This window comes from Thermobia domestica, chromosome 15, assembly GCF_964235325.1.
Source record: "Thermobia domestica chromosome 15, izTheDome1.hap1.1, whole genome shotgun sequence".
Taxonomy (NCBI): domain Eukaryota; kingdom Metazoa; phylum Arthropoda; class Insecta; order Zygentoma; family Lepismatidae; genus Thermobia; species Thermobia domestica.
Genome location: NC_137468.1, coordinates 91,244,757 through 91,257,536, shown reverse-complemented (window position 1 = coordinate 91,257,536; position 12,780 = coordinate 91,244,757). Strand labels below are relative to the sequence as shown.

Sequence of the window (12,780 nt, the reverse complement as noted above, 5' to 3'; positions counted from 1 at the left end):
TTTCTAAAAATTATAATAAAAAATGTAAAAAAATCGACTTTTGCTAATTTTCAAGGTCGTTGGGGAGGCAGAAGATATCTGATTTTGATGAATTTTTTTTTTTAATTTTGTAGGGACCGAATGACAACTTTTGCACATTAGCCAATTTCAAATTTCTAAAATTTGATTTTTTTCACTCCGCCCTAATATACACCCTACTGCACCAAAATTGAATATATTTTTAAATCGGAGGGATTAAGTTCATTACCTCATTGTCGATTGATTATAAATCCAAGTAGTGGGGATAATTATTAAGTTTCAAGAAATTGCACCATACTGCATAGAAATATGTATGTATATATCTATAAGAAAGTTAATCGTGGAAATTTAAAAAGATGAAAAAAAAAAGACTCGAGGGATATTGATTTTAACTTCGTACTCCGTACAGTGGGGATGATTCAGAAGCCACAAAGAAAATATGCACCATATTGTTTCAAAATCGAATATCATTTTTACAAAGGAGGTAAATTTACCCTTTCGTTTTTCACAGATTGTAATGTCAAGCAATGGGTATAGTTTAGGAAGACTCAAAGAAAACATGCCACACTGCATCAAAACTAAATAACATTGTCTAATGTTATCTTACAAAATTAATTTCTTAAATTATTTAAATACAGCAGCTTTGAAGTTTGAGGGAACCTACCTTCTCATCTTAACCGATTTCAATCGTAAGCAGTGAGAAAGATTGGGAAGCGCGAAAGAAAATACACTAAGATTTGTACGTAGAATATATTGGAAAATGGTTCCATTATTTGATTATGTATGTGTTGAAACTTCCACTTTGGATTTTAGACCCTTTTTGGTGATGGATTTAAACTTCAAGCAATAGGCTTTATTTTCCCAAGGCTGGAGGAATGCATATACTAAGTTTCATTTAAAATTGATAAAATTTACAAGAGTTATTGTAGAATAGACAGATAGATACACAAAATACCGTTTGAGTCGAATAGCAGGAACTCACTTCAGTTATGTGCGCCGTACGTTATGAGAAGTCTAATATTTTCTGGAGTTTAATAGAAACGTGTTGTGTGTGTTCTTCATCTGATCATTTTGTTGCAGATGAAATGGGCTATTTTGTTTTCCTTAGTACACTGCCTTCACTATTACGTTCATCACAAAGCAGTTCGCCCGTCGACAACCAATGCCTTGCAATAAGTAATCTCATTCTTCGATTATGCGAGAATCGGTCTGTGAAGCGGTTGGGATAGAAGAGTGAAATTTAAACACATTATTAATCCTTTTCTACACTGGCGCCGTGCAAAATAATACTATTCTGCAACCGGTCCTTCAGCTGCTACCATACCCCCTTCTTTGCAGAAAATGTCAGAGTGGCTAGAAAACCAGTGCTCCACTTTGGAAACAACTTCCGCATCTGAAGAAAAACTCCTTCGTTGAGCGACTGCTTCATTTTGGGAAACAATAAATTGACGGCGCGAGGTCAGAAGAATGTGGCGGATGAGGCAGTAAGTGGTTTCTGAGGCTTTACTTAAGATTCATGGTTTCCTGAGCATTGTGGGCGGTAACATTGTCCACTAAGAGGCAAACACATTTGGTGAGCATGCCACAGTGCTTTACCTTTAGAGCGTCACGAAGCACGAAGTTTTTCTAGCAGACTTCTTCACACTATGCTCATGGGTTAGGTAACCAATAAGAATAATGCCCTTGTCAACCTAAAAATAGCTGAACAAGATCTCCCATCTCGGTTCGTCATCCAAAGTCAAATCACCATAACCGTTCATTTCTCCATAGATCTCCTTTGCTTAATCCCGTTCTGATGTAGGAACTTTATGGTTGCTCGATATTCCACTTTTAACGGAAGTTCGACTTTTTCACTCACTACTTCCAGACGCTACATCTTCCTCAGTTGTGTATCTAGAATTGTAAGAGTTAATAATTAGTCTCATGAGATATTGGATCATTTCGTACGCAACTTTCATCTAAATAGCTGCAATACTTCTATATGTTAAAAACATTGACCGACCCTCGTACAATACATTACGAATGCTAAGCTGGTGTGAATCAAAAACATATACAGTATATTCCCCACTTTTGTTGAATATATTCTAATAGTAACTTAAGGATTTTATGCGTTACTTATGCGAGAAATCTTCAAAGAGTTGTACATAATTTAGTCAACAGCTATTGCTTGCAATGTGGAGTACATGTGCTGCCATGAAAGTTACACTGTATCTTTAGTAACAGTACATGAGATGGTGTTACATAGCTTTTCCCTTGCCACATCTTCGGGAAAATTTGCCAGCAAAAATTATGTAGATCATTGTTTTAGAAACTAACAGACGTATATCAGATGAAGTCTTGACATAGAATGAGGTATATGCTTAAGTACATGAAGCTTGTTTTTCTGCAGTCATATTGACTTCTGTGTGTTTATACAATAGTCTTTTCGTTCTCAAAAGAATTCGTTCTCTCGCAGGTGAAACTATAATCAGAATACTCTCACTTTAACTTTATCTGATGTAACTACAAAGGTAATACCAAATGTAGGGTCTTCAAAGCGCTGAGGACGCAGGAAAACTGTTCATAAGGCTGTTTGCAACAGTGTTGTGGTTGTTGTTTCATCCACTCTCAAATAAGCTTGCGCGTACCTTGCTGGGACGCTCAGCCTTGGCTTGGCAGCCGTTTGTAACGGAGCTCCATATGCAAAATTCGCAGCACAGTTATTTGGTTTTAAACACGAAAGGCATTAAACCGATTGAAATTCGTCGGCGAGAGATGGAAGTGTATGAGGAGTCATGCATGGATGTCAAAAGCACCCGCAAATAGTGTAGGTAGTTTGCAGCTGCTCGTCCAAACCAGTGACTAGCACATGTGTCTTAAGTTCAAAGAACATTTGGCTCGAACACACTTCAGCAAGGACGACGAAGTAAAAGACCAGATGTAACGCTTTCTCAAATACGTGGCGGCATGGGCGTACAAAAACTGCCACAACCCTACAAAAATGCATCAACCGAAATGGCAGTTTTGTAGAAAAAATACATAAGTGTACAAGCTTTAAAATGATGTAATTATTGAAAATAAACGTTTTATAAAGAGACTTTACTTTTGGGCCTACCCTCGTTACTATCATTAGTTTCCAGATTAAGGTGAATACGTTTTGCCAGAGTTCTCTTGTGACTAGAACCAGATTTTCTTAATGTAATGTGTTTCCGATTTATTACCACCTAAATAATTTATATTCAAAATTTAGAAATGAGATGTATATAAGGTGAGTTTATTCATATCTGGATGAATAAAAATATGAAAGTTTCCATATGTGTAATTTTCCTTGTTAATTGAACAATGACTCTTTTTTCCAGGAGGGTCAAGTACAACAAGTACCATGCAAAGTTTTTGTTGGTCGCTGTACGGAAGATATGGCCGCTGACGATTTGCGTGAGTATTTCTCTAAATTTGGGGAAGTGACTGATGTCTTCATCCCTAAGCCTTTCAGAGCATTTGCCTTTGTAACGTTTCTTGATCCGGAAGTTGCACAGAGTCTGTGCGGTGAGGACCACATAATAAAAGGAGTGTCAGTTCATGTGAGCAATGCTGCACCAAAAAGTGACCCAAATGCGAGAGGTCCTTACGGTCGAGGTGGTCGCGATCAAAAAAACTTGGTTGGCGGCCCCTTCGGACAGGGGCACTATCAGGGATCTGGCAGCATGGGGATGGGCGGAGGAGGAGGATGGAACCAGGGCGGTCCGGGGAACAGGGGCAATATTGACATGCCTAACTTACAGGCGTTAGGCATCACGAGTAATATGGGTCAAGGGGGAGGGCAAGGAAGTCAAAACATGAACAATCCCTTAGGTATGAGTACACTGAACTTGGGGGCATTACCAATGAATCCTGCACTAGTAGCTGCAGCTTTAAATCAGGCAGGTTGGGGTCTAATTGGTAATCTTCAAGGAAACCAAGGGAGTCAGGACGGTCCACAAGGGTTTGGTAATCCCTCGGGGTTTAGTGGGAATCCTAATAGTCAGTCTGGACAAGCGGGACAGAATGTCCCTCAAAATCAAGGTGCTGGAGGTGGCAGTGGATTTCTTAGTTGGATGAATCAGGGTGGGGCAGCCGGGGATGCGGCGGGAGCACATGGTTCAAATACACAACAAGCGCCGTCGTGGCCCCAGAGGGAAAAGGGGGGAAGTTTCTTAAAGTATGATGTGTAATTAGTCATCTGGAGATGGGTGGGTGTTGAGAAGATCTTTGTAGATAAAGTGTGGGTGTTAATTTTTTGAGTGAAATGAGCAGAGATGGGTGATCCATAACATTATCTTGTTAAATAGTACACTTGTTCACATGATTTCACATTTTGTACATTCAGAATTTATTGTATGAATGTGTCTAAGATTGCACATTGAATGCTTGAAAGTATTTGTAAAGCAGTGAATTGTTGTTTTTCTTTCTTTTTATTACTATTACTATGATTATTATTATTATTTCTTTTTTGATTTTGTTTCCAAGTTTATTATATATAAGACCTGTCTCTGCTTCAACAAAGTCAGACAGTTGGAATCCCTGCCATCTCCAAAGAGAACTTCATCAAAATCCTGTTCTCACACCTCTGTGTATTTTACTGAAGAATGACATCTTTATTTCTTTCATGCTCAGCCTTATTTTTTGAAGTGCAATGTCAGAAGCTTACTGTAAATGGAAGAAGTTTTGTGAGGTTTCTGTGTGTAAGAACCTTCAATTTTGTAGGCATGTGTACAAATGTTCATATCAAAAGAAGTTAAAATCTTCGAGAACGTATATAAGTATTGAAACTCTGCTTTTGAAAAAGAAAGAAAAAAGTACAGATTTCTGTGAATGTATTACGAAACCTTGTCACACTTCTTCCAGTTCGTTGTTAACGCAACAGTAGTTGAATGTATGCACTTGCAGTTACACCGTAACTTCTTTTCTTTTCCTTTTCTTTCTGCAAGCTCTGTTTTTACTCTTAGAAGGGTCTGCCAGATTATTTTTGACATCTAAATTTTTAATCAATAATGAAAATCTATTGTGAGACAGGTTTGATGTATATCCAATAACAAAATCAAGGAGAGGAATGCGTAGAGTGAAACTTGAAAAGGAATCTAAAACTTTATTATTATTATTATTAATAAAGAAAAGAAACAAATAAGAAGTTTACAAACTACCTTGTTACTTATCGAGTGGTTAGTAGGAGGTAGGGCTTTTTGACTATACTTTTCTTTTTCTTTTTTTTTTTTAGTGTGGATCAAGTTAGACAAAATGTCTTTTTTCTTTCTTTTTATGAAGTGCATGATTTATATATTCATACTTCATGTAAAAAAAAATCATCTGCATTTTTCTCTCCTTGTTGAACGGTACATGGAAACATACTCCACATGTAGTAAAAAAAAATCTTTACATTGTTAAGTGTATAGTATTCATTGTTAACATGGGGTGAACTTTTATGAAGATGAAGTGTGCGGTTTGAAAAAAAAAAATATATTTAACTGTTGTTTAACAGGGATGTTTGGATTTGGTGAGTGGAGAATTAACATTACATAGATACTATGAACGTTGTGAATGGAATGAACTAGCAGAAGGCAAGAGTGTAAAAGAGTTTGTAAAGATGGGTATTTTTGTTTTATGTGTGTTTGATCAGTTTTTGAAGTGTGATGAATCTTTCTGAGTGAGGCTTGAAACTTTACCACCTCTTGGTACAAACTGGAGTTTGAAGTGTAGTCGAAAGAGTGCTTTCTGTGTGAAATATGTGTGTTTATAAATTTATGAACAAGAATAAATATCTGTCTCCTGTGCATGTAGCTTGTGAGCTTCATTGACTCTGTCTCCTTCCTATGCTGAAATGATTTGATTCTTCCAAGATTTGAAATGATTCTTCAATCATTTATTTTCTTAATTGTATTTATTTATTTCATGTTACATTTTCTTAAAATTAACTGTAAATTGATAATGTAAAGTATTAATTCTACGTACATATTTTCGTTTTTCCAAACGTTGAATTATACATACTTATATACAAAGGAATTAATGAGTTCAAATCATTTCAGTGGAATCCCTTGTGGAACTTAAGTAGAAGTATGGCTGGTAGAGAACAGTGTGGCTGAGTGAGTCTCTCATAAGGTGAGAAAATACAAAATGTCGCGGCGAGAGCGTATTCCTGAACGTCGTACTGTAAACTTTTCTGTCCTAGAAGAAAATCCGTGCTGGATTTTTGTTTACTAAGTTGCACTGTCCAAGTGAAATAATTAATCAGTCGACTTCATATTATCTGCTCGTCTAAAGCCAAAGCAACATCCTTGTCAAATCACGTACCTGTTAATTTAGTTTCAATATTACATTTATTTAAATGTAAACTGAAACTAATATTTAGGCATTATTACGTAAATTATCTGTAAAAATATTCCATAATTTATATAACCTTTCAATGAACAGTCCTAATTGGTAAATCTTCCAAGTTGTTTTTCAAATCTTTTTCAAATCTATATTGAAGGAAATATCTGTCAAAGCAGATATATTTTTCGTAATTTTGTATATATTTACTATATCACGTTAAATTAAAAATCGGTGATTGCGCAGTCTTAGTAAGGAATTTTAATTTGCTGTTGCTTACTGTATCATTTAGTACTAATATAATTACTATCGAAATAATATTTTAAAATAATTTCTGCACCTTTATTTTAGTAAGTTAAAACTTTTCTTATAAGTCACTATGATTTCTACAAAATAAATAACTCACCAAAATTTACATAATGCTGTATCAAGTAAGTAACCTATTCTTGCTTTGTAATAATATCTCCCATAGTTGTGAATTTGTAGCCGAAAAATTAAAGGACCCTCTTCGTACTTTATACGTGGAAGGATGATGTATATTCAAGTATATCATATGTATTCAAGTATACTTAGCTAGCTAGAAAGTTATCGTGTAATAATTTTAATGTACTGCCGCAAGAATAGATCCCATTCCTCTTTATCCCAACCCGCTAACGAGCGTCAATGGCTGAGTTTTTCCTCATTCAATGCTTACTATCGAGTAAGCAGCATAATAATGGCTTAATAATAATAATATCCTGAAGCTAACTTTTTGATTTTCTAAATTGTTGGAGGAATTATGTTCTGTAGAATAAAATCACAATTAATAAATTGTTTTCGCCATTCTAAATAGTGAAATGCATATTTGAATTAAGAATATATAATGTAAGAGTTTGAATATAAACTTTTATCTTCGAACTAGAACTTCTGCAGAATTAAATGTTATATTCTAATTCATTAAATTCTGTAATGTATCGTATTTTCCTGTAGTATTCTCAATTTAGATTCCTTTCAAGAAAATACTCAGAATACTTTCAAGTTGTCCATTGTTATTCAGTGCATATTTATAAATGCAACTGTTCTTGTTTGTGTTCATGTGATAAGTAACCTATGCATAAGATAATACTTAACGGATTTAGAAGAAAGGAGTGTTCTTCATCTTTACAGTTTCCTCTTAATTACTTTCTATTCCAAAGATAGATATCTTTGTTACAAAGGTACCCTTCAGACAGCCTCAGGTCAGAAAAATAATTCAATTCTTTCAATATTTATGATACGAATTTCTTTTGTAACAGAACTTTCAGTTAAAATATGAAAAACTGGATTAAACCTTTCAATATTTCTGAATTTCAACATGTGGAGCATTAGTTTGAATCTTTTCTGGCCAGTATTTTGATCAGATGTTACTAATGGTGTCAGTAATTAGTAACTGAGAATTTATCTTGCAGCATAATTTTGTACTTTCTGGAATAGATAGCGTGGCACTAGCCTATTGTATAGAGAACGGGAGAATGTAATTTTCCACATCTGCTTAATATTTTTTATAGTGAATTGTGTTTCTATGTTGAGTTCCAAATTAAAATATTTTTTTTTCGTGAAATTTGTGGACATGACAATGCATCAGTTCTTTATCGAGGAAATTGAATTTTAAGTATCGGATAAGTTAACACAAGGAAGACTAGTTAACATTCACTTATTCATCATTGATTTGTTGTCTGTTCTGGAGATATGCAAACTAAGATCTGAGAGGAAGATTTTTTTTTTTTTTAATCCCAATTTGAATATAATGCCCTGCAACAGTTATTAGTCTAAGCGTTCCGTCTCAAACCAATGGACAATATTCCATGAATATGTTCATAGTGAGTTCCTTCCCCTTCAAACTTTAATAATAAACGATTATTGATAAAGGAATATGGTCCACCTTTTATGAATGTATGTAATATCCAGCCCGATTTCATAAAATTGCGTAATTGCGCATTTTACAAGTAATGCGGAAACCAGTTATTTTTATATATATATAACTTAGGTTCTCTTTTGCAGTTGATAATAGATACACATTTTGATCAGTAAATATGCAAGAGAATCAGAGTAACTTGACCAACAATCTTCATTTAATGCATGCTGCATTTTTTTAAATTTTCTTACGGTACTTGCTTCAAAGGTATCGATTACCGTGTGTACTTCAAATGATATGAATGGTTGTACTAAATATCTTCCGAAATATTTACTGGGGAGAAAAGCGAATCAAAGAAAGATCAAATTATATTAAGGATGAGATCGTAACATTGTTTCAATTAAGATAGTAATTAGCAAGTACGTCGCATACCATCAAAACAGAGCAAACAAATCTTATCAACGGTGCTGCTACAAATTAGAGATACTTAGGTTAATGCATATTTCGAAGTCAGTAAAACTATGAAGTACACAGATTTCCTACTTTTGAAAGAAGTAAAATATACTACCTGCGAAACATTAAGGAGTGGAAATAAGAATGTGGTATTACAAGAATGCAAATAATTTGGAAGTATGCCGTCAACATGTATTTCTCCTCATGGATAACTATAGGTTCGAAGATCAAAATCCTGTTTTGCAGCAATTTTTAACTAAGTGTAAAGGTCACTTCCTATCACTCAAGGAAGTATGAAAATATCAAGTGAAGATGAAGAATAGAACTCGTGACACTTCCTAGTAGAAGATACTAGTCAGAGGCATCAGCATCAAATAGTCCCGTAGAGGGACTGAATGTTAGGTCTTTCCAAAACAAATGCAAACTTGTCTGCTGTTGTCCTTTTTGTAATTTGATTACTGTATGTGTTAGTTATCGTTCTTCAAAATTTACATTAAAGATTTGAAATAGATTAATCCGTTCTGTAAAATTTACATTAAAGGTTTCGAGGTCGATTTCCGGTTGGGATCTAGTTTTAATTGACCTAGAAAGTTTATTACCATTTGTTTAAACTGCATATTTTCGAGTACATTTCCTTTCTCGAAAAGCAGTACAGTGTAGTCTTTTCCTGACACTTCGTGCAGGTGGAGTAGAGGGTAGGGAGAAATTCACCTATTTTGAAATTTACGCACCTGCTGCCGTATACTTTTCCAATATCAAAACCGTTTTATAATGTAGAAATAGGTAGACTTCTCAAGTAGCCATGCCAAAGAGTGATTTCTCTGTCCAAAATTTGGTCATTAGTCTTAAAAGGATATAGATTACGCTGAATAAATGTACTTTTGAAACTGTACTGATTTTGTTTTTCGAGGAAATAATACTTTCCATAACAAAGTGCTCGAGGTTCGAGATTAAAATTAATGATTGTTAGGTTTGAAAATTTGTGACAAATACCATTTCAGGCACTTTTTTTGTACTTGTAAAACGTTGTATCTGACCAGTGTTATGTGAACGAGCTATATATAGCGTTTTGGACTTCCTAGATGTAGGAAAACTGATAAGATGTAAATCAATGATAAAATACCCATATGGATTCCTCCACCACAATGCCTTGCGATGTAACAAGGATTCAAATAAACTGGAGGGAGATATATACAAATACCGATAGAAAATATAAAAGTCACTACCTTGTCAACATTCTGTGTTTTAAGATGACCCAAAATTATTTTGGACAGGTCTGTAAGAATGTTTCTCATTTTATATAAGTTTATCGAAACTGAAACTTTATTTTCAGAAATGCCCGAAGAACTGCAGTAAAAAGGATAACCATTTGAATATAAATAATACTTACTAAATAGAATAAACGTTCGTTGTGTTTTTGTGATTAGAATGCCGTCGTTGCTGAGGAAGACCCTGGTTAAATTCTCGGTAGATATGGTTCGGATCATTGTAAATTACTGATTCACAACTCGCATAGCAGTGAAGCTGAAAAGAAACTGCAATGAAGCAAAGATAAGCAGAAACGAATGGAATGGACCTTTTGTGAAGAAAGAAAGAAAAGGAGATTACTAATATAATAGGAAAGATAACGTATTTACCAGCATTTGCTTGAGAAGATGGGATTAGGGAGAATCCGAAAACTTTGTTTAATTACTTACATTTTATTATATATGGTGGGACTTTGTACATTATGGGAAGTTATTCAAGGTACTTATACATCCAGTTTTTCATACCTTTGGAGTGTGTCACCCAAAAACTAGTCAGGAGCATTAAAACATGATTTAATTGTACCTATTGTACCTAGTACTGTCAGATGGTGTACTAGAACATGAATGAGAAATGAGCTCCCTCGTGACTAAGAGGTTAGCGTATGCGCCGTTTGGCGTGGGAGACCCGGGTTCTATTCCCGGCGGGAGCTCATGTGGTTCGGATTTCACGTTAGTCAGTAGGTACCGTCTCATATAGCCTCGCTGCTAAAAAGGACTTTAATCTCAAATTGACTCAACTAATGAATGATCGACTAGAGATTAAAATTCAGTAACAAATTTGACGATACATATACGTATGTTGAGTGCAAGTAATTATTATGTGTAATTAATTCCTTTACTAATTGTATAACGTTGTGCGAGCGAGAACTGTTCAACATTGTGATGTAAGTTACTCAAGCTGTGTTACAAACGCAAATCAGATGAAATATTTAGAATCATATATTCAGAATTGGTGAAAGGATAAATAATATCCATTTCTTAAAAGTTACGTAGTTGTATTTATTTCATAATCTAGAAAACATTATTATCATTATTATTATTCTGATGTAATTTATTAAAGTTGCTTGACTTGGTCATCCTTTTTGCTGCACTTTCCACCGATTGTAGAAGTTTGCACCTAAAATTTGCTGTGATCTTTGGATTGTTATAATCACATAAGTACGAAAAGATTAAACTGTAAACTATTTAGACTTAATGGATTAGAAGGAGAAAAAACATTTGTAAATCAACAGAATTACATTAACGTTGCTGGAGTGCTTTAACTAATTTCTTCGAAGATACAGAAGTGTGGTTGTCTGCTAAGTAAGTAATTTTTATTATACATACGCTACATACGCATTGTTGCATCTTGGATTTCAAGGAAAGTGATTCCATATCAAATGTTCATACAAGTAAAAAAAAAAAAAGTATATATATATATAATAATATATATATATATATAATAATATATAAAAGTCCTTTTAATTGTAAGTATTTTGAGATTATTTCTTAAATTCCAGATTGCATAGAGTAGAAAATAAGTTCTCGCAGAAAGCTGTAATAATGTATTTCGCGGCAAGAAATTTTGTAACTTTAGATTTGTTTCACGCACTGTTTTACTTCATTTTATTCAGGATGGGAAACTGATAGTTTTCAGCCCATATTTCTTTGTTTAGTATAAAATGACAAACGCGTGAAGGCAAAATATTTTCCCCAGAAGGAGGATACGATTTTTGTTTCTTCTATATCTTGAGAGAAGTTATTTTTAATTTTCTTCTTAGATATACCAGTATTCTTTCTATTTTACAGTGATGAACACGTATCAAGAAACTTAGAAAAAATATGTTAATTTATCTCCGTTAAATGGATGATGTTTAATCTAAGTAAAACAACTGTGTCTGACATTTCTGCAAGTTTCATAGTGGACAACAGAATTACATCAATTTATTGTAATATTATCATATAATTTAATATGTAAATTAAAACATTTTAGAACGTATACACATAATAACCACGACACCAGGCCAAGCTTAAAATACTTCCAATGTGAGTTCGGAACTGACTAAGCTGGCTTATTCTTTACAGTGTACAAAGGATTATTTGCGATCAACGAAAACAAATTTCGAATGTAACAGTGACGTAGTAGCTCGAGTGACAACAGTAAAATATAATTTCTGAAGTAGATATATATGTAGTTTGTGTGCTGTGTGCAGCTTTCTCGTAAGAGTAAAATGCCGTCAAGAATACAGCAATTGTAAGAAGACTGACTACATTACTATCTTTTACAGTGGAGAATACAAGTGTGGATTGTCTAACAATGTAAGACGCGAGGATTCCCATTCCCAAGAAAAGTATTTCGAATGTGCATAACACAACAGGAAAGGGCAGGATGGATGTAATTCTGAGGGCAAGAAACAGACCAATTAACGGCCTTCTACAATTGTATTCGAACTAATTCATTAAATAAGGCCCGTGATTTCGATTCAAGTGCAGCAGTATAAAAGGCCATTGCATTGAAATTAAGAGTTTCGGTAACCACCATTGACACCATTATTAATGGGAATTTGAATGTAATAAACCAGCCTAAGAAGAGAAACCATTAGCTGTTGACTCGCCATTATGCTGAACGTGTCACAAAGAGCAGAAAGCTATATGAGCGCTACCTGGCCGATGAAAAGTGAAAGTTAAATTATAGTAATTGAGGCGTATGCATAATTAAATGACCACAACAAAACCTTAGTGTAATAGCGTCGTATGGTTTTAGTGGGAATGTAACTGTGTCGAGTTGATAAGAATGTAAAACTGAATTGGCCTAATCAGAAAAACGTC

The 12,780-nt window shown here is 34.3% G+C and overlaps 1 protein-coding gene across 1 annotated transcript in view; it reads left to right on the top strand.

Annotated features, from left to right (window-relative positions):
• TBPH (TAR DNA-binding protein-43 homolog) overlaps positions 1–5,810 on the top strand; it is a 123,239-nt gene extending 117,429 nt beyond the window's left edge. Inside the window, exon 4 of the mRNA XM_081739967.1 lies at positions 3,357–5,810. Coding sequence (XP_081596093.1) covers positions 3,357–4,208 — 852 coding nt within the window. The 3' untranslated portion in view covers positions 4,209–5,810. The remainder of the gene's footprint in view (positions 1–3,356) is intronic.
• Positions 5,811–12,780: the final 6,970 nt, after the last annotated feature.